The 25016-nt window shown below is 38.3% G+C and overlaps 1 protein-coding gene across 1 annotated transcript; it reads left to right on the forward strand.

The window, feature by feature from the left end:
• LOC104469238 (chromodomain Y-like protein 2) lies at nt 1-24602 on the forward strand (the record flags this gene model as incomplete). Its single annotated transcript, XM_010083680.1, is given in 7 exon segments — nt 1-595; nt 8978-9195; nt 15896-16068; nt 20711-20921; nt 21490-21633; nt 24449-24525; nt 24527-24602. Coding segments are annotated over 7 exon segments (1494 nt in total), but the record flags the coding sequence as incomplete, so codon positions are not given.
• Nucleotides 24603-25016: the final 414 nt, after the last annotated feature.

The raw sequence follows: 25016 nt of genomic DNA on the forward strand, positions 1-25016 counted from the left end.
GTAGAGAGGATTGTAGACAAAAGGAAGAACAAAAAGGGCAAATGGGAATATCTCATCAGGTGGAAAGGCTACGGGAGCAACGAAGACACCTGGGAACCTGAACATCACCTACTGCATTGTGAGGAATTTATTGATGAGTTCAATGGACTACATGTTACTAGAGAAAAGCGATCAAGACATGGAAAACAGGCCAGTGCTCCCAAATTTTTACGGGAAAGCCGAGGGTCATCTCTTGAGAAAATACCACATAGACCTTCTGAATCTGGGAAGTCTAAAGGGTCAACACATAAAAGGAAGAGAATTAACCCATCTCTTCAAAAACAGAAAAGAGGATACGCAGCAAAACCAGCATCTGCTAATGAGAGGGCTGCTAAAACTGTGACTTACCGAACTACTCCCAGCGGTTTACAGATCATGCCACTGAAAAAGCCACACAATGGTCTGCAGAATGGAGATGGCAGTCATGAAAAGGATTCTAGACATTTGGGGAATGGCTCACAACAGCAAAATATGGATTTAAATGATCATGAAGGAGAACAAAATTTGCCCAGCGTGTTGGAAGTTAGTAATGATTCACCTGTTGTGAATGGAATTGGTATGTGATTTAAACAACTACAGTCTTGGGGGTGGGGGGGTTAATTGCAGCAACTGCAAACACAGAGTACACTCGTGGAAAAATTTTTGTCATGCTACACAAGTGACGTGGTGAGAAGCACGTAAGCAAGTTTTGCGCTCTTTCCCCATATATTATACCATTTTCTTATCAGTTGGCTTCTGTCCTTCCATTTCCCATGGAGTAATGTGAAGCACTGTGGGCTTTGTTACGTGCCTTTGCAGTGTAAGTTCTGGTGGGGAAATGAGGACAAGGCATGGAGTAGGAACGGCAACAGAGGTATGTATAATACTGCAACTTTGGTTTTGTGTATCGCTAAGTAACCGATCCCTTCTCGATTTTGTGTGCACAGACCCAATGCTCTAGAAAGATCAGGATTATCTTAGAAACAGAAGTAATACCACTCTTGATAAAGTATCCTGGTGTGTCTGAGTAACATTCAAGTTCCTCAGTATTAACACAAGTCATATTCAGGAGTGCTCAGCACTGCCAGGTCTAACAGTGACTGGATACATCAGAAGTCACAAGAGATGCTTTATGGGGAGGTGCAAACAGCCTTGACATGAATGAGAAGAAATAGGAGAAATGTCTTTCTAATTAGCTTAGCTTAGTTCTCAAAGAATAAATGTTTATGTTCCCTATAATGAAACTAAGTAGCTTCTCATTATCTACATGCATCCAAACTTTTTATTTTTTTTAATCCTACCAAACTTAAAGCCTCATTGATGCTTTGTGGCAGTAATTTCCAGGAGCTGACAATGAGATGCACATTTTATTTGATAAAGTCTTTGGGTTTGGTGTTTTGTTTTGGGGTTTTTTGACCTTTACTTTTATTGAATAAGCTTTTGTCCTTATATGAAAGGATAGAGGCAGACATCCTGTCAATCCATAAGCAGCCCCAGCCTTTTAAGCCTTCATACCACTTGCAAGTGTTTCCAGATTCCTGGTAGTTTTCAGTATCCTCTTGTGCCTTTGGTGTGTGGGGTGGTATTTTTAATACCTTTTAAAAACAGCAGGAGCTGTTCCAAATGATTTCCTACTGCTTACTGATATAGTGGTGATACAACCTTTTGAGAATTATTTTTTCTGCTGTTACACACGGCATAAAGGTTTTCATTGAGTGACACACAGTTGCTCTTACCTTTTTTTCCCTTGCTGGTTACAGTTAATTTAGAACACAGCAATATGTAGGATTCCTTTCATTATGCATTTAATCTGCTTTACTGTTGCCAGTTCACCTTTTTCTTATGACTCAGTGAAGCTCTTCAAAATCTTTCATAGTTTTCACTCTACTTATTTTGTATTCCTTTCAAATTTTCCTCTCATACTTCTCTTCCCAGTTCATTAATACATACATTAAACAAACTAATCCTTCTGCAGGTCCTTGGGGCAGCCAACTACTAATCATTTGACATGATGAAAAGTAACCATTTGTTCCAATTATTTATTTTTATTAGCCACTTTCTGTAGCCCATGATAGCACTCATTTCCTTAACAGCTTCTTGTGAATTGCCCTGCCAAAAACTTTTCGAAAGTCAACATAAATTATATCACCCCACTTTCCATTTTCCACCTTACTGGCAACTAGCAAATGCTACTTGATTTGGGAAGTAAAACTGACCTTACTTATTCTTACTTGTTACGTCCTATAACTGCTCAGATCATTCAATCCAGGCATCAAATGTCCTGTTAAGGACTGCCAAACCAGCAAAATGTGTGGTCAGCTTTAAATGCATAAGTAGCCCTGATGATGTCAATGAAACTTAAAATTGAGAGTGCAAGCTTTATGATTTTATGAGTTTGAGCTCATATGAGACTGCTTAAAAAGTTACCTGCTTCTTTAAAAAGACGTGCATATCTAATTACAGATGCCTATAAAGTTATTTTTCTTTGCTTTCTCACTGTTTCTAATGAAGATTTTTTCATTTGTTTTATGTTATTCCTTGGGGAAGTTCTGATACAAAATGTGTCTTTAAAATGCATTAATTCCTATATCTTAGAGTCGTCTTTTAGTGAAGAACTAAAGGGCTACAAAGAACTATAAGGTCAAATGAGCCTTCCATTTGTCCCCACAGGAGCTAATAAATGGCATCCACCACTCCCTCTTTGAATAATCCGTGTAAGAGACCTCTATTTCAGTAGAAAGCTGCTCTGCCTATATGGCCAGGTGTTCTGCCGTGTACAGAGGGCTCCTGGCCTAACAGCTGATGTATGCAGCTCCTTTAAAACATTTCTTTATGATGGTTTTTGCATTTTCCAAATCCATCATTTCTGTTCTGTACTTTGCTCTCCTTTCTCCCTTGCATTCTGACCTCCCTGTAGGCAAAAGCAAGAGTTCTTTAAATCTTTACCTGGTTCTCATCTGAAAAATCATCCTCAGCAGCACTCCCAAGGTCAGAAATCCTTCCAGTCTTGCTTTGTGATACCCAGCACATGCATAGTGGAGAAAACTACAAAGAGGAGAGATGAGACTACCAAAGTCAGAGCAGGCAGAAACTGGTGAGGAGGGGCCAAAATAAAAATACGAGCTTTTTTTCTAATATTGTCCCACAAGCCTGAGAGAAGTCACATTTCTGGATACAGGATTTTGCTTCATTTGAAATGTCAGATTGCAGAAACTTGCACTACTGTTCAAGAAGTCCATCAATTTACTGAACTCCTTCAGTATTCGCACTCACAGGGAGGTAGCACAGAAGACACCAGTGTCATTCTGCCATGTGTCCTCTTAGTATCGCAGACTCACTTTAAACAGGATAGACGTCCACTAAAACTGGTCTAAAATTTAAAAATTACAAATGAAGAAAGTTTCAGAGAAAAATGCCAATTTGTTGAATAACAGAAGTTTTGTTCCAAACATCTTGGGTTTCAAAACTTTCTCCAAATCTGAGCCAAGGTCCCAAGGCTTTATCCCTTGAGACCGGGAGCAATGTGGCAGTCTGCTTGGCAGGACTCCCACGTTTAGCTTTGAGGCAGCCAGCCATGCCAGAGGTTTCAGGCAGTCTGCCACAGAGTCTGGAAGTTGAAAACCCAGCATGCCCCATCAGCGCTCGCAGGGCTCCCACACACTATATGTAGAACAAAGAAGGAGCAGGAGGACCTGGGTTTGGCTCCCAGAAGCTGTGGCTCCCGGGCAGCTCCGTGCAGAATGGAATGAAGCAGACATTTGTCTCAGCTTTGAGATTGCCTACATGGAGCCCAAATGAATATCAGATTCCTATCACAGTTAAGTGCAAGAGGGCACAGAAAATGGATGTAGAAATTTTAAGTTGGTCTTGAGATGAAGCCTAGATTTGGAAAACTCAAAAAATTCCCCACAATTTGCCAGTTGTAGGTCCAGCTCTGCTACCAGTGTTGGCTTATGGTTGAAAGCCTCCAAAAAGCATCGACTTGAACCAGTATTATTTCATATTATAATGATGTTTAACGACCAGTGTATTGAACTGAGCGATGTAATTAGTAATTTATACACTATAGCTCATTAAAAAATATCTATTTTGTTTGTCTGTGGTATGCCAGTTCTGTTGAAACAAATAGTAGCTATTTGAAAACCAGTTTTTGATGATTCCTTGAATGGACTTCCACCAGTGTGTTTGGTTTTGTGTATACATCCACTTGGGTGCAAGTGTTTCCTGATCAATCTAGAGATAAAATCCTCACCAGTAAGCTAGTTACCCCAGAAAGATGTCTGTATACCTACAGACGGATGCACAAAATCATACATGCACCCTAATGGAGGCCTGGAACAGTGCTGCAGTTGGGACAGACCCTTCTTACCAAAACCTCTCTTCTACCTTCTACACATCCTGTCATAAGGAAAGCAGATTCATCTTTATTGACAGTTATTTAAGGGTCTGCAAATTCGAAAATGTCGGAAGACTCTATGGGAGAACATCCACCAATGCTCCCAGGAGCTAACAGTACCATTCCTTCTGATGATATTTGTTGTCTTCTGTTATCACATTTCTGTTTCTCTCCAGATATTGTAACTGAGAGTGATTGTTTTGTCAAGTTTCTTGACAGCATCAAATAACATCTCCTTTTAATTTTCTCTTCCCCTTTTCTACATCGTTCTATTTCTGTACCGTCTGCTGAAGAATTTTTACTTGTCATGTATCACTAACCACTGTTTTTCTCCATTACGAAAATCGTTGTAGTCTCATGGTGCCCTTAATTTAAATACTCTCTATGAACTTAGTCACTGCTTCCTCTTGGTTTTTTAGCTTGTTCTGTTTTATTTATTCTGGAGCAATACTGGCAGTAAAAGACAACCAAATATGCTTGCTTTCTCAGTTTGAATAAAAACTTATTGCTTTTAGATATCTTACAGATGCTCCTTTAGCTGGAGAAGTCTGAAATTATTAGTAAATTATCAACAGAACACTGCTTTTAAGTATGTACAGTATTAACCATTACCCACAAAAAAGACAGAAAGGAGACAGAAAAAGGCGATTGGGAAGACTGAGGAATGCCAAGCTGTTTTACCAGGGACAGTAAGGGAGCATCATTTATTTCACCTAAAAAAAATTAAAGCCCTAGCTCCATGATCCTTTTCATTCAGTATAAATGCATGCTGGTAACAAAAGGAACAGTCCAGCCCTCCTTCCCCTGGTATCCTGAGCGTTATTCCCATCCCTTCCCCTGCACCAGTTTTAGTACTCTTGAGGATATAAGGTGAACCTGATCTGTTTGAAAATTAACCCCAGTTTTGCAGAGTGAGTTTCCAGCCAGAAGAGTTCATCAGGTCAGTTCAGAGTATGGCTGCCTACCTGCACCCCAGTACCAGCACAAGGATCACTACATAAGGTGGTAGCGCAGAGACGGCTCCATTAAGCTGACTGTGATGAAATGTTAACAAAAAATGTATCTGAAAATAACAGTAGCTTGAGGTGTCCTCTTCTACTGGGTAGAAGGAGATGGGGAGATCTGGGTCCTCTAAGGCATTGAGTGATCTGAGGCTCATTGCGATCTTTTCTCTCTTCCCTCTCCTAGTCTTGGTCTGCCTCATCTTTCTAGACTATAAATTTCTAATGTGCTTTCTGCAATGTCTACGATAATGGAGCCCCACTCTCAGGCTCAATTTGGAGTCTTTAGGCACTTTCTAGCACCACCAGCAGCGGCAGTAACATCGTTACATGTTGTTCCCTTTGAGGGTTGAGGAGTACTAGAGAAGATACAGGGACAGGCAACTAAGATGAGGAAGAGGATTACAAGAATAAAAGAGGCTTCAGTTAAGAGAGGGGAAGGCTGAGGGGGAATATGATCAAAGGCCTCAGATAAAGTAAATGCCCAACTGCTGTTCACAAATCCCTCAATAGCAGAACTAGGGACCACTCGCTGAAACTGGTAGAATATCAGATAAAAGCAAAGATGAAAGAAAATGATTCTCTGTGTAGTGGCTACACAGTGTCTCCAACTCATACCACAGGAGGCTGTGGAGACAGACATCATCAACAGGCTCAAAAGGGGATTACAGAACTCCATTAAAATGTCCATAAGCAAATACTGAAGGAAACAGGAAGGATGAATCCTCTCATATTCCCATACAACACTTCGGGGTGATACTGGGGGAGAGGACTGCAGAAAGTGGCCAAGCTTGCATTTGCTCCTTAAATAGCATCCTTTACTGCCGTTCTTGGAGAAGGATCACCAGGGCTCTGGGAATATCTTAAGTTCCCTTAAAAGATATTGAAACTTCTAAACATCAGTGTGTTTTTAGGTATTCCACAAGTTCCACTGCTGATCAAAAACAAGGTAATAATTAGATCAGTTAGATTAAACTCCCACCAAAGGGAGGAATATTTTCTCCTGTTTTCTTTTTGTAGTTAGATTGAGTGTCAAATACTCAGTACTTGGCCAGTAAACCACACTTAGAGGTACCTAAAGCTTCCTTAGTTAATTTGTGACATCCTTAATTTGTTTCACAGGCAGTATAGATTGCTTTGAGAACACCTCGTTTTTCCTATGTCACAGTTATTTTTCATCCTGACATACTAAGGTGCTGTTACCCTTGCCCTCATGCAGAGACAGTCTGGATGCTTCACCAGCTCCACAGCAAACCTTGCGTAGCTCCATCACATCCATGCAACAGTCCTGCTAAATTGGCCTGGTTTCACTTGAGTGTTGGCTTTGGATTTTACTGATAATTTTGTCCAGTTTATCAGATTAAGCAAGATTACGGGGATATACAGTATATGGTGAAACAACAGTTTACTCATTGTAAGTAATGAGTAAATAAGTAATTATAAGTAATTATAAGTAAATAAGTAATTATAAGTAATGTCCTGTTAATCATCCATTCCTGGAAATGACACTTTTCCGTTTATGGTTCTCTGATATTTAATTTAGATCTTTCTTTCCTCTGGTTAAATTTCTGTCAGCTGGCATGCAGATAGTTAAAATATTGTGATAAGATCAATAGATTCTTACATCATATATTTAATTTACAAACTGAATACATTACTCAAACAAAGAATACAACAAAAAATTAAAATTATCATTATGAGGCTTTTTATTGAGCGGGATTATCTGTGTGAATTAATCTTCTACCATTCTCTAACCATCTGTACTCAAAGTAGGTGTGATATCATCTTCAACACTATGTAGATAATCAGTAGAGTTAGTCTGACCCATCTTCGATTCAATGTTCATTTGTGCCTCTGATTTTCTAAGTTTTTTACACTTTTTGGGGAGATTTAACTCTTCACATCTAGTAGCTTATTGCTGGGTCAAGAAACATAGTAAGGACTGAGTAGATAAAAATGTCATATTTAAAAGTCTGTCTCAATTACACATTACATGGCGAGGCCAAATGACGTACCAGTTAAATACAGTTAGGCACTCTTTCTGTTCTAACATCACATAGCGTAACTGCAGTTATATACAGGCATTTCGCGCACCGTGAACAATTCCACAGGCCATTGCCAACTGAGAGGTACCAGACAGTTCAGTCACCTACATAAACATCAAGTTGAAACATAGCTAATCCAAAAAGAGAGTAAGTTGGTTTGGTGTAGAGAATAATCTGTCATGAATTCACGATTCAATTCTGTTCCAACAGAGTATTTTTAATTGGACAGTGGTCATTTAAACTACAAAATTTTAATCTATGTTCTAATATTCATGTCATCTGCCCTTTGAAAATTCCTGGCTATTTGATACAGAAGCTGGAACAGGTCAGCTTTGGCAGGAGTAAAGAACAGAACAAACAAAGGTGTTTTCCTTCAACTCTTTCTTGGCTTTTCTTAAATATAGAGTATTGTGGGCTCATGTCTATTTAAATAAAAAACAGATTTGGAAACTATTTAAATGAACAGAGTGACTTTAATCTCCATTCCCCAACAACCTGTCTCTGCTTTACTTTTAATGGCAATAGTGTGAAACAGATGTAATTAGAAAAGGAGTATTGCATTAAAATCTTGTGAAGATATTTTCAACATTCTGGCTCAGCTTTGTTCCCAATCATTATATATTGCCTATTACAGAGGAACTCTAAACATAAACCAAGTAAGAGTTTACAGTTCATACACAGTGTAAGTCAGAATAAACTTGTCTTTTAAAACTGACCTGCTATTACTCTCATCTGTTTTTAAGGAGGAACTATATCTTTGTTGTCATAGTTCCCTTTCTCTCCTGCTGCTGCTTACCCTCCAAATGCCATCAGCATGAACGTTTTCTATGTACAAAGTCCAATATTAATATATCTGTTAGTCAGAAGTCAGTAATTGTTGTTATTGTAAAATGTAATGAGCAGAAGCCTGGGATCAGAGCAAAGAGGGTGGCTAACTTACTTCTCATGCTGACCACAAGGATACAGGGAAGAGAATGCCGGTTGTGTCAGCTTAGTAAGAACTCCCTTAACGTACTGTCACAGAGATGTGCAACAAGGGTCTATTCAGATCCTCATTTGAAACTGATAATGACATTTTGGTCACCATAAAAGGAAGACAACGTACCTTTGAAAGGTGGGATTTGGACTAGACCTGTCATGTCAGGTTCTTCCAAAGCTGAATTAGAATTTTCCTGTGAATCCAGGGATCGCCCCAAATTCATATGAAAGAATATGGTACAACTGCTTTCATCTTCAAAGCAGAACTGAACCCCATTAAGGGTACCACTCCTACATGCTGTATAATGCTTGGGTTTAGAGGTTGTCTGATCAGAGAACAACAAGTACTGCATCTTGGAATACCAAATAGTAAGAATGGCTTGAGCCACATCTGACTAGCCAGGCATATTTTTGATTTCTCAGACTGATCACATAGAGGCTATTGTAAATAGTGAGCTATGTTTAAGCTAATAGAAAGTATCACTCCATTTCTTTGAAGGTATAGACATAATTATGCTTTGATTCTTTCCATCTGAAAGGTTCTTCTCTGGCCAATGGAAGCTTGAATCTACACAGCACTGTGAAAAGGAAACTAGATGGGGAGAAAGATTATGTCTTCGATAAGAGACTAAGATACAGCGTACGTCAAAATGAAAGTAACTGCCGGTTCAGGGACATTGTAGTCCGGAAAGAAGATGGTTTCACACATATTTTGCTGTCAAGTCAGACTTCAGATAACAATGCACTGACCCCAGAGGTAAGCATGTAGCCATAAAAGCCAAAGAAAGCCATCCTAATGTGTCTTGGAATCGGGTTATCTTGGAAACACTTCACTGGAACTGGTTTTTATGTATTTTTATCCTAATTTATTATCTTAAAAAGAAATACAGAGTTCAGACATATCTAACTTTTTCACACTTGGGATCTCTATCAAAAATAAGGCAATTTTTAAATTTACATGTCTGAAACCAAAAATTAGAAGTAAAGAAAGGAATGGCAGAATCAGTATTTCCAGCATGGAGTTGTATGAGGCAGTTGTTCACATGCTGAAGTTACTGATATTTGCTATCATTAGGAGAAATCTGGTCACTTTCATTTTATTACTTTAAATAGTGCTCTACTTGTTCCATACAGAGGAATTTCAGGCTATATCCTGAAACAGTAATTCTAAAAGTGTACATCGATCCCTAATTGCTTTTTCTCTAAATCACTTTATGAGTCTTTATTTATGAAATCTTAACCAATTAGAGGCTCTGTTCTCACCTGAATTGCATAAAGTCATACAACATATAAATTATATTAATCAATTCCCTTGTTCCAAACATTATACACTTAAGGTCAGACTTGGACTTGTAGCTTGTACTACTCCAGTACATATATTGGGCACTGGAAGGGCTGAGAAGCTTTTCCTTCCATTCCCTGTGATCCCAGCATAGAGGGCAGCAGCGCCCTGGTGTACCTTTCCCATGCAGAACAAAAGGGGTTCTCAAAAGGGGTTTGAGCACCATTGGAGGGAGAAGTAGATTGTAGCTTTGAGGAGTTACTTTACTCAATAAGAAACTGAATAACTTTGAAATAAATGGCTTATAATGAGCTTCAGATAGAACAACTGGCAGGTATGAGGGACCCTAAATTGGACTCCTCTTCTCAAATGCACACCTACATATGCACATTAATACACAGAATGATAACGAAATATTTAAAACTGTTGGTACCTATATTTATCACCTCTAGTTTTTAAACTATATAATATTTTAAAAGACTATCTTGGTAATTAACACAGAACACCAAACACCTGCTTTTAATACTAATTCCTTAAAATGCATTAGATTGCATCAATCCATTATTCCATCCATGTATCAATTACCACTAATTGACGCTGCAGGTAATTTAAATGAAGAGCTCAAAGAGCTCAAGGGCCTGAAAAAGTATGAAATCAAGGACTTACTATGTTCAGGCTGAACAGATGTACCTGTAGGTTGCTGGCTGTGCTGTTCCACATCAGCAGTGTTCAAATGCTCCAACCAGTGAATTAATTCAGGCTCTTCAGGTCTGCCAAACCAATCTGTTTCATTCTTTGAAAATTTTCAATGTGCCGGGAGCCCACCTCTGTGGAAGAATAAAAGATAGGCATATAATAGTAGTCCTCTGCTTGCATCACTGGCATAGACTAATTCTAGAACCTTTACTGAAGCTCACTCAAAAACCAGGAAATACATTTTAGAAAACTACATTACTGACCAGGATCTGGATGGTGAGGAATTAATCAAGATAATGAGTTCTCCACATTGAGATTGTCTGTTTAAAACTCATCCAGGCTGAGAGCAATTGAAAGCTCTTGCTCTCTGAAGGCTGCTTGCTGGCAAACATGAAACGACTTCTTTGGCTTCAGTCCAGGCTGCAGCCCATGAACATTCACACCACAAAATCCAGCACCTCCAGTATTGGCAATTCCACATTCTTGCTGGCAATTACAGAAAAAATCCAAGGAAGTGAAAGGAGGAGTATGTTGAATGCCTTGGCCCTGCAGTTTGTCATCCATAGCCATAGCTGCGACAAACTGACTATTTTAGGGACACTTACAACATTTTTAGTTTTGACACCTTTTATCACTAATGAATAGAAAGTACAAACACAAAATTCCTACAAAATGAAGAAAGCGTGTTTCATTTTGTCAGAAGAAACACTAACTTCAAGCTTTATTAGACATTCAGTAAATTATGTTTGCCAAATAGTAAAAGATTAATTTACTCAGAGCAGGTCTACCTGGTGTGGTTAAAGTAGTGCTCTGGTTATTCTTAGCCAGGCCATCTATGTTAGGAAAAAAAGAAAAGGTGTGCACTGCCCACAATCATTATAAAATTAATCTGATACAAAGTCATTCTCACCCCTAAACAACCCTGCTTCCCTTTGTGCTTTATCTTAATCTTCAGATGAAATTTAATAGTTTTGTTCAACCATTGGCCTCTGCTATTTATGATAATTTAATTAAAATAACAAAGAACATATTTATAATAAATTAATAAATACTTAGAGAAGTCTGCCTGAACCTTTATCCTGTGTTTTTGGTAGCCACACCTGTGGGTTTGCGCAGGTGATTTCAGCACGCAATGTGCCGATGCTCCTTCCACATTTGCACTGATTGAAGTTGGCTCAAGGCCACTCTAGCAATTGAGGTTTTTCTACAAAAATATTCAGGGCACTATAGAAATTCTTTCTTACGTTTTACAAGGCCTTATAAAACTTCCAAGCTAGTGTCATAAAACAGCACAGATTGTTTTTATTTCAGTGGCTTAGGCTTGCTACTTTTAAAATTCCTTTTTAAAATAGATATGTAAACTGTTTCATCATTATACATTCCATTAGGGCATTTTCTTTCCTGGGTCTTTTGCTGCTTCTGAAGTTCTTTCTCCAGTGATGATGCTGCTGTTTTAACTTGGCACATTACAAGGATCCAAATTCTGTTACAAGCTTAAGATTAAATGGATCCATGCACTATGTTTACTTAACACTACTAATAGAGCTAGGAATTAATATTCCCCTTGAATTAAAAGCAAAGCCTACCCTAAACAGCTAATGATGCCATTGAAGACTGATATAATGACCTCAAGTACACTTCTCATACAAAAGAATCAGGTTTCAGATCTGTAGCCATGAGAATTACTGGGTTTGAAGTTCTACCAGGTGCATTTGGGAGCACTGGTTTGCCTGCACTTTTCCTTACAACTTTGCCTAAATTTAAAAAAAAAAAAAAAAAAAAAAAAGGCAGGTACAAGTCTACCGTTATCTCAATTTTTGCTCTCATGGGAAGACAAATTGTGGTTTTTGGCCAGTACTTCTGCCTGAAGCCAGCCTTATAGTTCCTAAGTCCTTTATTTATCAAACAGAAAGGACTCGGAATCTGTTGGCACAAAGAGTCAGTAAGTAACAAAAAGTGTATTTATGTAAAAAGGTACGATTGTGGAAGAGGTTCTAAAAACAACTGAATGGCTTGAAAATTTTGTTTTACTGTAATATTTACAGAATAGTTACCTTCAAGAGTATCAACAGTGAATCCTTAGAATTCAGAGGAGTTAACCTTTTAAACTAGCATTTCTATTAATATGAACAAGAGACTTCTGTTCAAGATACTTTGTATAATTATGGTGATAAATTCCCAGCTTCCTGATTTCCCCAGAATGTAAGCAATATTGAAAGGGCACCAAATGCCTTTCAAATTTTCCTACATCCAGTGAAAGGCATCAAAATAAGCTCTTAGAAGTGTAATTAAATTTTTAAACATTTTATGTTTATTTTGCAGTACAAGGTGTCCTATTAAAGAACTAAGCAACTTATTTTCTCGACAGGATTAAAAAAATAAGCAACTTTTGAGAAAATGATAGTTTTATTATACATTTAGGTCTCAGTAAAACAGTCAGTGAAGCATTAGGCCTGGTCTAAATTTATAATTTGATAGATTTTCCTAAGTGACAGAACTGGCCCACACTGTTTTGTAAATACTTCCTCAGAAATTTCAGTCAAATGCATGCAAATAAAAATATTGTCCCCACAGCTGAAAATTAACTAAAAGACCATTAAAAAAGCTAATTTTAAAAAGCATGGACCTGGAGAATACTGCTACGGAGCCCTGCAAACAGTAATATTAGATCTGGTCCACAAGCGAAAGTAAAATTTAATTGGACAAATGCCATAGTTATACCAAGTTGAGGGAAGGGCTAAGGACCAGGGAAGAGAGAAAAAGAAAACGGAATCTGAGAAAGAAATATAACTAGAGACACGTAGTATCTCTATATGTGCAAACTGCATTAAATGGAAATTTGTACTTAAGAACAGACAACAGTTCTGAATTAAAATTATATTTACTTTAGAGTACTGCAGTTTAGTAGACAGTTTGTAACCTTACAGACAAACCATCTTTTCTTATCTGTATTTTATTGTTAGTAGCTTTCCTATAATCATATAAACATCTGTAGAGAAATGCCCATACCCAGATAATCCATGAGGAAAGCCATGATGCCACGGCATTCGGAACCAACACTGGAGGGCAGGCTGGCTGTAACTGGCTGAGTGACAAGGTGACCCGGTGAATTTTGGACTGCACCAGCAAAGGAATCATGGCATAAAACAGGGGAGTGAGAAGCACCTTTTGTTGATAAAGTTAATGACAAACTTACAGCTATTTTAAAAAAAAATACTTTTTGGAGATTGGAAACATTGATACATTATGGTTTCCTGGTTTCTGATACTGGTTTGTTTTGCTAGAAACTAGTGGAGCAGTGGAATGTAATTTCCATTAAACAAGAATACTATCCAAAATATTGTCAGAGCCTTCCCATTTTCAACCATACCTGAGAAATCAATTCCTAATAACGGACTTTTAATATCACCCTGTCCAAAACACTGAAAAAGCAGTGATAGTGGAATATTGTTTTTTCCTACAAGTAGCATAACGTCCGCTCAAAAGTTTGTTTTACTTTTAGGTGGCATTAGCCATCCAGATCAATGAGGGGTAAGATAAAAAAGAAACAGGTTTGTAATGGTAATGATGTGTTTGAAGGATAGCAGTGGTAACATCAAAGCGATGGTACATATGCAAATACCACTGGGAGGAAGTGGAACAGTAACAGAACTTGTTGAATGCAGTATCCTATCCTGGCATCATATTTAAAACAACACTCCTCATTGTATGTAAAAATGTTTGACTGGTATTCTCCAATATTATTTATACATCCTCCCTAAGAAAGAGCCGATTTTGAGAACATTTGAAATAAACTAAGAGGACAATCTGGCATTCACGTGGAACCAGGAAAATCAAAATATGTATCTTTTTTTTTATTCTAACATCTACCACCTTCTAAAGTTTCTTTTTTAACTTTGAACACAACTTTTAGGGGTTTTTTTTCCTTTGTTTCCCCTTTACAAAATGTGCAGTTTTGCGAGGACTGAGACAGCCCCTGAGACTCTGAGAATAAACAGTACTTGTAAAATCACTGATGACATTTTTGTACCTGCACAAGAATTTCAAATACACTTCCAAATTCTGCTGCTTTTAATTACTTCACTTCCACCCACTGTCACATACTTGGTATTACAGGCCTTCTGAAGTGCACTTGTAAAAGTGAAGCATTTAAAAGTTCACCACCTGCTTTCTCATGTCCCAGTCTCAGCAGCCAGAAACATTTTTATGCAGACACGTATGGAAAGCAGGCAGGTAGCATTGCGCTGCCTGGTTTGAATATACAAGTTCAAACTTGGTCTCACAAGCCACAGGATTTCTCATAAAAGGATGCCTCTTTTAAATGGTAGAAACAAAACTTCTGGTTTGGGTTTAGGGACATTTCTTAAATAAGGCACTTCAGAGATCTAAAGAATTTTTGGAAACAGAAAGTAGTGAACAAAAATAATCACAAGGTAAAAATCTTGGTTTCCTCTCACGTGGAAACCATATTTAATAACCCAACCACATTTTGCTATCTTTGACCTAAATTTACACTAACAGCAAATCTTTCCGTACAAAAGAGAAAAAATTGACTCAACAGGACCCTCTCTGTAGGAAATACTTTGACACATGGTATGTTTAAGCAGAGGAGGTGTCAGACTAGGTGAAATTACAGCCCTTGGAGTGAGGAGCGGATCGCTAAAGAGGAGAGGGGAAGCTGAAATGGCTGAAATCAGTTACAGCTCACAAACTATCCTGAATTGTGACCAAACAAGACGTTACCCATCAGAAGTTTATGAAATAATATTTCCTTTTAAAAATCATTAGAAAAACAGTTCTGCTCGGATGAAAGGCCATTTTCTTACAATACCAGCAGCTCAGTGCTATACAGATTGTGATTAGGTTGGATTCATCCAGTTGTAAATCAGAGGGTAAAAATGTCTCTTTCAAGTGGCTTTTTTGCTCTGACTTTACCAATATCACTGACCACAGAAAAATGAATAATATATTTGTTATGTTGGTGTATATTATGTCCTCTTGTCCTGTCTTGCTCTGGTTCAAGTCATATAAACCAAAGTAGTTGAAGAACTGAAAACTGGGGTTTATAGATTTTGCTTACAACCTGTTGAGATTAATAGGCTATTGTTGTGATAACTGTGTTACTTAGGATGCAGTGATGTACGCTGAATATACACGATGAAAATAAAAAGGTGATATTTGAAATTATTAAATTGCAATCAAATAGCAAAAGCTAGCTAGAATTTCCCATAGAATAAGCACAGCCAAGTTCTAAAAACTCTTTGAATTAGTAAGCATCTACAAAGCACTTCCAAATATAAAATATTTTGTAAACTCTCAGTGTTATCATTCTATTAAAATTATATAAATATATATAATTGATGTAAGTATTAATAGTGCCCAAAATTTAAGTCTCTCAAAATCAATAAGGTTTGTAAAAGTAGGGAAATGATATTGCAACGGCATGCATGTCGAATTGTTTACTTTTCTTTATCCACAGATCATGAAGGAAGTTCGGAGAGCATTGTGCAATGCATCAGCTGATGACAGTAAACTCTTACTTCTCAGCGCAGTGGGAAGTGTATTCTGTAGTGGCCTAGATTACTCATATTTAATTGGCAGGTTATCCAATGACAGAAGAAAGGAAAGCACTAGGATTGCAGAAGCTATAAGGTGACCCAAGCTTACCTATGATCTCTAAATTATGAAATGCAGTGTGTGATTATAAAGATATTTATCAGGTCCAAAAAATGTTGTATATTTAAGTGTTGATTGCATTCTAATTATAGTCCTACTAATTTGTTTAGTAAGAAGAACCTTGGACCTTTCCTTATTAGAAAAGAAAGCACATTTATTCCTGTGCTAATATCCATATGGATTTATTTTATTCCAATTCTCTGTATTTAATACTACAAATCATTCCTCAAAATTCAAATACAACTTTGTTGTTGTTTTTCCAAATTAGCTCTTGCTTCATGTTCTAAAGTGGTTCCTGAAAGGCAGATATTTTACTTGTTTTAATGTTCATAATTTCAATGAATTTCAGTACAAATGGGAATCCATGGCTTACTCATATGCGGTTGAAATAGCAGTCTGCCACTGTATTTCAGAACCTTATTAGAAGGGTCTCCACTCTTTTTCTTAAACTCAAATTACTTAATATATATGTAAATGTAGTTTTATTTTCATAACTAAAATGTGACTTTCCTTATATATATATCACATTATCTTAATAGAAATCCAGGGTTTATGACATGCAGTCTACAAATCAATCTTCACAATACATCACCAAATATTTCCATTATCCACAAGGTATACTTTATACATATTTGTCAGATCTTCCAGTATAAATCAACATTACTCCACTAAAGCAAATGGTATTTCACCAGTCTGTACCAGGAGAGGGTTTGATCCCTTTCCCCACTTCCTACAAATAAATATTACTCTCCCGTGAGCTTTAAAACTTTATGCAACAGTTCTATGAAGGAATATTAAAGAATTTGTTTTACAACAGATCTATATTTTGGACAGATTAGTATAACATAGGATGAGGTTTAGCTGTTACATGACATGTATTAACCACCAACTATCTTGGTTACAACTACAGCAGATCAGTTTGAATTCTCAGTGTAATACTCAAAGTAGTAATTATTTTGAAAGAATTGAAAACGTACTTCTTAAATATAATAAATACATGTTTTTAAGACCCTAGCTATGATTGAATATCATGTAGTGATATTTTAAAAAAAGAAAAACCCACTGAAGAACACATCCTAATTTATTCTTTTTCTAAATGTGAGAGATTTTTAATAATGTGGAACCAAAAAAAACATGAGGGAAGAAGATCACTATCCTTTTTTGAAAACACGGGCACACTCATGCTCCATTAGAAGATACAAATTTAATATTACTCATGTAAATAGTGTGTAGATAGGTATTGTTATATATATATACGCTTATCTACACACATTTAATATACAGGTGTACTTATCAATTCAACATTTAAAGGAGTATAAGCCAGACTATGATACTCAGTTTTTCCATCCTTGGACTCACAGAACACTCTTGAAATACTGGTACAATCTACTGCTCCTTGTCAAGAATGTCGGCTTCAGGCCCACTGGAAATAGATTTTTATTGTACTTCTGGAAACAATACACTACGTTTTCCATTTAGCACTCTCTGTGCTTTCTGTGAACAAAGGGCTCAACTCATGGAAAAAATACTGTAATAAGAGTAGAAAAAAAAATGTACTATTTGCTTTTTCAGTGGTTAGTATGTCCTAAAACACAATAATGGATCTCTGCCTCCACTGCTTTACATCCAGTTAGACTTGTATCAAAATTAAATTAAAATCCTGATTCCCGTGTGTTTCCACTTTCTAAAGTATGGATCTCATCTACTGACCATAAGTTAAAACGGAAGTTTAAAAACTCATACAGTCTTATCTCACACAGATGATTTATTGACTTGGCCCCTGTCCTCATCCACTGCTTTTGGGGCTTGCAGCTCACAGATGTGTGGCACCGTAGCTTCTCTCCAGGTACCAAACATGGATCCATTGGCTTGAGCTGCCATCATGCAGATGTGTGTCCAGCATTGCACTCCTGGAGCAGGGAAAAGGCAGACAGACAGACTGCACTGCAGCTGTGCATACGTGGCCTACAGAGCCCTGCAAATGAGAGACTCACTGGAAGGCATTCCCAGCATCAGTCTCCCTTGTGACATAATTGGTCAGGCATCGTTATGTAAGACAATACGTACAATTCTGGATGTGCTCAGAAGAAAATTAAGAAGGACAACTTTGCTTGCTCAGCTTCCTTATAGCCTTTGACATACTTATGAGCTCTGACCTGCAGCAAGACCTCTGCAACGATGCAGAGGTATCTGAGCATCCCAAAGTGTATTTGATAGTCAGCTTCCCAAATATCCTCTAGGAAAACCAAAAGCCTTCTGCATGTGACACCATTTCCTATCTTTGAGCTTCTGGCACCGCTGTGCAACAACGGTTACAATTTGGAGTCCTTTTCTAAGACTGCCTGGAATTGAAACAAGGATCTTGTAGCCCAGAAACTACATCTGTAAACGTATGATTCGGAGACACGGAAGCATGCCAGGATCCGGGTACAAAGATTACTCACTGAAACAAATAACGTACCAAAGGGAACACAGACAAGTGGAGTGCTGGACACTGCAGTTTCTGTAGACCAAATGCAGGCATTTGTTCCCCTTGCAGTATTTTAGCCTTCCACTCCATCCTGTAGGTGGCATGTTCCATACCCATCCATTGTACCATCCTCTGTAGCATCCTTCCCTCATGACAGAGGCTCATCATGTCTTCTCAATGTTCTGGTCCACTCCCTCCCCACCTCCAGGTCCTCCCTTCCTTGCTCACTCATATGAAGATTTCACATTTCCTTCAACCCTTCCCCTCCATTAATGTGTTCTGCTTTGTTCTTCCTCCCCATCATTTAACTGTTTCCTCTCCACATCCCTAATTGCTTTTCCATATTCACTTCCAGTCCCATTTATCACCACATGCTTCCTCCTTTTCTCCACAGCGCTGTTTTCTTCTGCCTCCACATGGTACTCAGATCTGCTGCCACCATTTATTCATAGTTTGTTCTTTTTACCTATCATTTGTTATATCCCTGTTCCCATCTGTAGTCCTACTTGGAAGGCTTACTTGCTTAACTACTAAGGTTCTCAAAGTTTTGGAATTAATCGGGTGCAGTGATCCACATAAACATAGTCAACCATAAACAACTGAAGAAATAACGAGATAAGGGAACAGCATTGCTTCTGCAAACAAAATTGAACCATAACTCTCCTTAACCTGCTATCCTCTAGAAAGAAATGGTCTTGAACAGACAAATATCATGTTCCTTATTTCACTTTCTTTGTCTTGCCTCTGATCTTCTGTTTTATTACTCCCTGAGTGAACAGAGCTGCATCAATTCCCCCAAGTCTCTGCTTTCCATGGTCAAAAATCAGCTCCTCACCAGATAGCCTGAAAAACAGAACTCATTCATTGAACATTTAATGCAGGGTCACCTCAGACTCTTCATTTTCTTTTAAAATATAGCCAATGCCCTTGCACTTCAGTCCAATAAAATACTTATTTTCCGTGTGTTTTCCATTTTTTGCCAAATCGGCACTCCAACCTGCAAGGCACACCCCCTGTTCTCAGATACAGAAGTCTAGATCTTTTTGACCTCAGTGGGAGAGCTGCAACTTATCAAAGGTCATATTTGACAAAATGTTCTCTCCTAAAATCTGACAGCAAAGATGCATCTAATAAATACCCACTGCAGGAACAGAATCTCCTCCTTTGTTTGGAATTTGATTTATACATGTCTCTTTTTGAAAGTAATCGAGCATCTCGTTTGCCTCCACATACCTGCTGTGCACTGAGCTGATGGAGCCCATCCTTTGCCCGCAATTACACTCATGCTTTTTCCTAATTGGTGTATAGACTGTTCTGTTCAACAGATGTCTTTCCACAGTTGCTGGTAGGTAACTTATTTAAAATATCTCCTCATTGCACAGAATTTAACATATTCTAGTTCCTTCATCCAGATGAATCTGATCACATTTACTTCCCCATTACTTCCCATTGCTTCACATTTACTGTTGTAGGCAGGCAAGGTCATCTACTTTGTTATGTCTTTGCTGAAGACATTTGCAATAAAGACCCAACAGGTCACTCACCTAATTCTTTCCCTGTTCAAACATTTCTCTCTCTCTCTGACTCCCTTTTGTGGGTCTTGTTCTTTCTGCTGGTGTGCCATAAACATTTACTGTCTCCCAATCCACTGATGGGACTTGCAGTGACCTTTGACAACCTTTTGATCTTAAGAGACCTTTTTGAAAAAAATTAATATTCAGCAATCAAGCTACAAGTTTCCTGTTTTTCACACTATAATATGTTAATCAGGTTCACCAAACCAGATCGTCAGAATCCATAGTAGCCATTGTGGAACAAACTGAGAAGCATGGTCCAGCAGTAAAACTAAACCGAACCAAACCGTTCTGCAGAAAGTACAACAGTCAGTATATTCCAATTAATAAATTAATAGAAAACATAAAAAACTATTTAATATGCCAGGTACTCAGAAAGATTAAATAGTTATATGTAAGCAAAATTTTCCATGTGCAAACTAGAAAGTGTCGCGTAATTCTGACCTCATAAAACTGGGCCATGGCATTTATTGTGTTCATCTGTGGTTCTCATTTGTTTTCAGATTAATGCTTTAAGCTTGAATATTTATCTAAGTGTTACTTCTGTATTCAAGATCTTTATTTTTTATTTTAGGGATTTTGTAAAAGCTTTTATTCAATTTAAGAAGCCAATTGTGGTTGCTATCAACGGCCCTGCTCTTGGGTTAGGAGCTTCTATTTTACCACTATGTGATATCGTTTGGGCAAGTGAGAAGGCATGGTTTCAGACACCATACGCAACAATCCGACTCACTCCAGCTGGCTGCTCATCATACACATTCCCACAAATTCTGGGTGTTGCACTGGTAAGGTTTTCCACCTCAAATTGCTGAAGAACCTTTCTTAAATTCATACTTTATCTCTTTAAAAAGTAAAAGAGAAAATAAGATCATGGTAGAAAAGGGAAGAAAAGCATCAGCAGAATACTGCTGCAGTACTTGTCTGTATTGTGTTAGGATTGGGCAGTAACAGAGCAAGATAACTGCTCTCTGCTCTCTAAAGACAATCCATAATAATTCCAGTAAGGTTGCTTAGGTTTTATAACAAAGCAGAATTTGCCCCACAGAGTATTTCATACTAGGTTCCATGACTCTTGGCACAATTATCACTGTATCACTGACAGTTACTCTTGTAAAATCAGCAATACAGATTTATCAGGCATGCCAGCACATTTCTCTTAAATGAAACCCATGCTGTGCTCTGGCCACCTGCACAATCCTTACATAGCTACCAAAACTCTGTTTAAAGTATTTTGCAGTTTGGAAAGATACAGGAGATCTTTTGTAAACGTAATCTTGAAAATGGCAGGGAAGTATGGAAAATTTGTTAAGGGAATTATAACCCAAGATCACAAGCAATCTTTTGGTTTCACAGGCAAATGAAATGTTGTTCTGTGGGAGAAAGCTGACAGCACAGGAAGCCTGCAGCAGAGGACTAGTATCCCAAGTATTTTGGCCAACAACATTTAGCCAAGAAGTGATGCTACGAGTGAAAGAAATGGCATCCTGCAGTGCAGTGGTAAGAAATCAAACTCCATTGTGATTAAATTACATTTCCCAGAGGTAAGGTGTGTTCCCAAGGCTCATCACATGGTGGGTCCTCAGATGCCACAACCACACCTGTGAAGAAGCTAACAAGAAAAAATCTGGATAGGAGCCAGCGAGCTTGTGGAGTTTCTCATTTTTCAGGGGCAGGGAGGGTTATTTCCTTTCCCCATCTCCACATTTATTCCGTATGAGTGAAACCTCCTTGCCCTAGATTTTGAAAGGAGATTTTAGCATAGGTTTCCTTCATGAAGGTGGGCGGGTCTGAAACTATACAACTGTACTGGGAAATCTCTCTGGGGCCAGTAAGAAAATATATTTGCCTTTCACATTTTCCTGGCCTACTATGTTTCAGCTGAGTCTGCCTTCTTTTCTGCACCTGCATAGTTCCTGATTCTGCAAAATGTTCTGCACAGTGCAGCAGAAGGGTAGGATAGTGCCAGCTAACCTCTGCTGTGAAGGAGAGGTGAGATCCAGACACAGAGGGATTTGAACACAGTCTGGTCACAGTGTATTATAAACTTTCCTTTTGTGTACATAAATGTTGAAATAAAATCCTTTCCTGTTGTTACTTCCTAAGGTTTTTTTCCCTTCAGGCAGATATACTCCTATTCTGGGCACATCCTGTTTTAAAAAAATGCAGTGAAGAAAGCCATACTAGCTGCAGTAAAACTGCACTAAGTGCAAATTCTTGCAGTTTCTTGCTATACTTCCTATGTCTGAAACTCTCTTAGCAGCCCTCAGTTTCATTTAAAAGATCTGTTGTAAAAGAGAAGGTAGAGACACAAGAGATTTTTAATTAAATGAAGTGTAGATTAGATCTCACTAAAGACATTCAGAATGAAGCTCTCTGGAAATGTAGCATAAGCTTCTTTGATGATGCTGATATAATGTGTATTATATGAGTTGGGAAAACCTCTGGGCCTTACTGTGATTTCTTCCTTCCTTTGCTGTTATTGGTTGTCAATGAAATTTTCTCTTGAGACCTGTGTCGTGGTTTAACCCCAGCCAGTAATACCATACAGCCGCTTGCTCACTCCCTCCCCTGTGGGATGGGGGAGAGAATCAGAACAGTAAAAATGAGAAAACTCATGGGTCAAGATAAAGACAGTTTAATAGGTAAACCAAAAGCCACGCACACAAGCAAAGTGAAACAAGGAATTCAGTCACTACTTCCCATCAGTACACAGGTGTTCAGCCATCTCCAGGGAAGCAGGGCTCCATCACGCCTAACGGTTACTTCAGAAGACAAACGGCAGAAGTCTGAACATCGCCCCTTTCTTTCTTCTTCCCCCAGCTTTATATGCTGAGCATGACGTCATATGGTGTGGAATATCCCTTTGGTCAGTTGGGGTCAGCTGTCCCAGCTGTGCCCCTCCCAACTCCCTGTGCAACCCCAGCCTGCTCACTGGTGGGGTAGGGTGACAAGCAGAAAAGACCTTGACTCTGTGTAAGCCCTGCTCAGCAGTAACTAAAACATCCCAGTATTATCAACACTGTTTCCCGCACAAATCCAAAACACAGCCCCATATGAGCTACTATGAAGACAATGAAATCCATCCCAGCCAAAACTGGCACAACCTGTTAGGAAGACTGGTGCTAACTTGTGGACAAAGATGAGAGTTAAAACTATCAAAGACTTGATTTACTCTGAGATTCTAAATGCAAATCAGGCTGAAGTCACAAAAACAATTAATACGATGAGCTCATCTGAGTTCACTGTGGATACTTGTTCATAAACAGACTGCAAAAAATACACAGGCCCCGTAATTTGCAAGTACCACTATTTACTTGAGTTAAAGAGAAAAAACATTTTGGAATAGCAGTGTTGTAACCTAATACTGATAGAAACTGAGCTTAACATGTAGGTGTTGACAAAGCTGAGTAGAGAGTGTGTGCCTCCCTTACCATAAGCACCGTATCAGTTTACATTATATCTTTCACCCCCCCAGAAATCGTATGAATTATTAATGGTTTTGTTTGACTAGTTGGGTTCCTTGTGAGATACATACTGGTGTTATATATTTCAAATAGAATTAAAAAGGAGGCAATCTCATTGTGTCTAAAAATGGGTCTGGGAAAACCGAGCTGAACTACAGCAGCAAACATGGACGTGCTGCTCGTGCCCTTAAGAACTTAGAGCAATGACTAAGGGTAGTCATCACCTTAGGTAATTTGTTATGACTGCTTGTATATGCTAAGCAAACCTAACTCCAGAACACAGAGTTTGTTTTGCTTAACACCCTTCTTTTATAAAATACTTTGCTTTTATAAAAACTTAAACAAACTTTAAAAGATACTGACAGTAAAGGCCCTTTCCTAGTCATTTCTGTTTTGATAAGGAAATGATGCATGAGGGAGAATTGTTAAAGATGATGGACATCCACATTTGTGTTTCCAACCTCTGTAACCTTAAACACTACCTTCAAGAAAACAGGTAGCCAATATATCAGTCATCACACATTTTCATTTCAAGGGATCACATTTTCAACAGGAGGGAGTTCAGCTCCTTCTAGTGCTTCATGGCAGACCTTCAATAAGCTAAGGTACTTCAGAATCCTTCATTCATTTTAAAAATGTTGGCACTGAGGCATAAACCTCAGAAGTCCTTAATTCTTAAAGATGCTAACTATCAGCAAGTGTCTGTAAATCAGATCTAATTTCTGTGCCCAGAGGAGTTAGTTTGATTGTAAAAAAGGAGTCAGTAGTGTAAAAATGCTGTTCAGGCCATTATCTGTAATAACTTTTTCAGATTCAAAATAAAATACTGAGCAATATTTTGGCTTTAGGTATTGGAAGAGTCCAAATGCCTTGTGCGGAGCTTCCTGAAATCCGGACTTGAAGATGTGAATGAGAAAGAGAAAAAAAAAACAGCTGTGGAGTTCTTCCAAAGGACTGGATTCGTTATTCAGCTACTTGCAAGACAAAATTTATGAAGTCTGATGTCTTGGCCTAACTTCAAGAGAAAATGCTCCGCTTGTGAACAGAGTCAAACGTTACCTGTGTTTGAAAAGCAGAGGCAATGCATCATTGAGGAATTTGTGACAAGTGTATCCTAATACATATGGTTGTGTCCATTTCCTTGTGAGCTACATGGCTGCTTGTAGCTGGTTTGATTTTGTGTAACCGAGATGGCAGGCTTGTTCAGTGCACATAATCTCTACAGAGGGCTGCATCTTTCACGTGCTCATCCAGATAAAAGTATACATTCCATGTGCTGAGAAGCACCACTGAGGCCCGGTAAGGCACACCATCTGTAATGATTTATTTTGTCTGTCCTTCTTAACTTATTCTTGCTGTTGCAACACATCTGGGCTGACACAGAGGGCTCAATCTAAAAACTGTGTCAGCACAATA

This window comes from Pterocles gutturalis, unplaced genomic scaffold, assembly GCF_000699245.1.
Source record: "Pterocles gutturalis isolate BGI_N339 unplaced genomic scaffold, ASM69924v1 scaffold4300, whole genome shotgun sequence".
NCBI lineage: Eukaryota > Metazoa > Chordata > Aves > Pterocliformes > Pteroclidae > Pterocles > Pterocles gutturalis.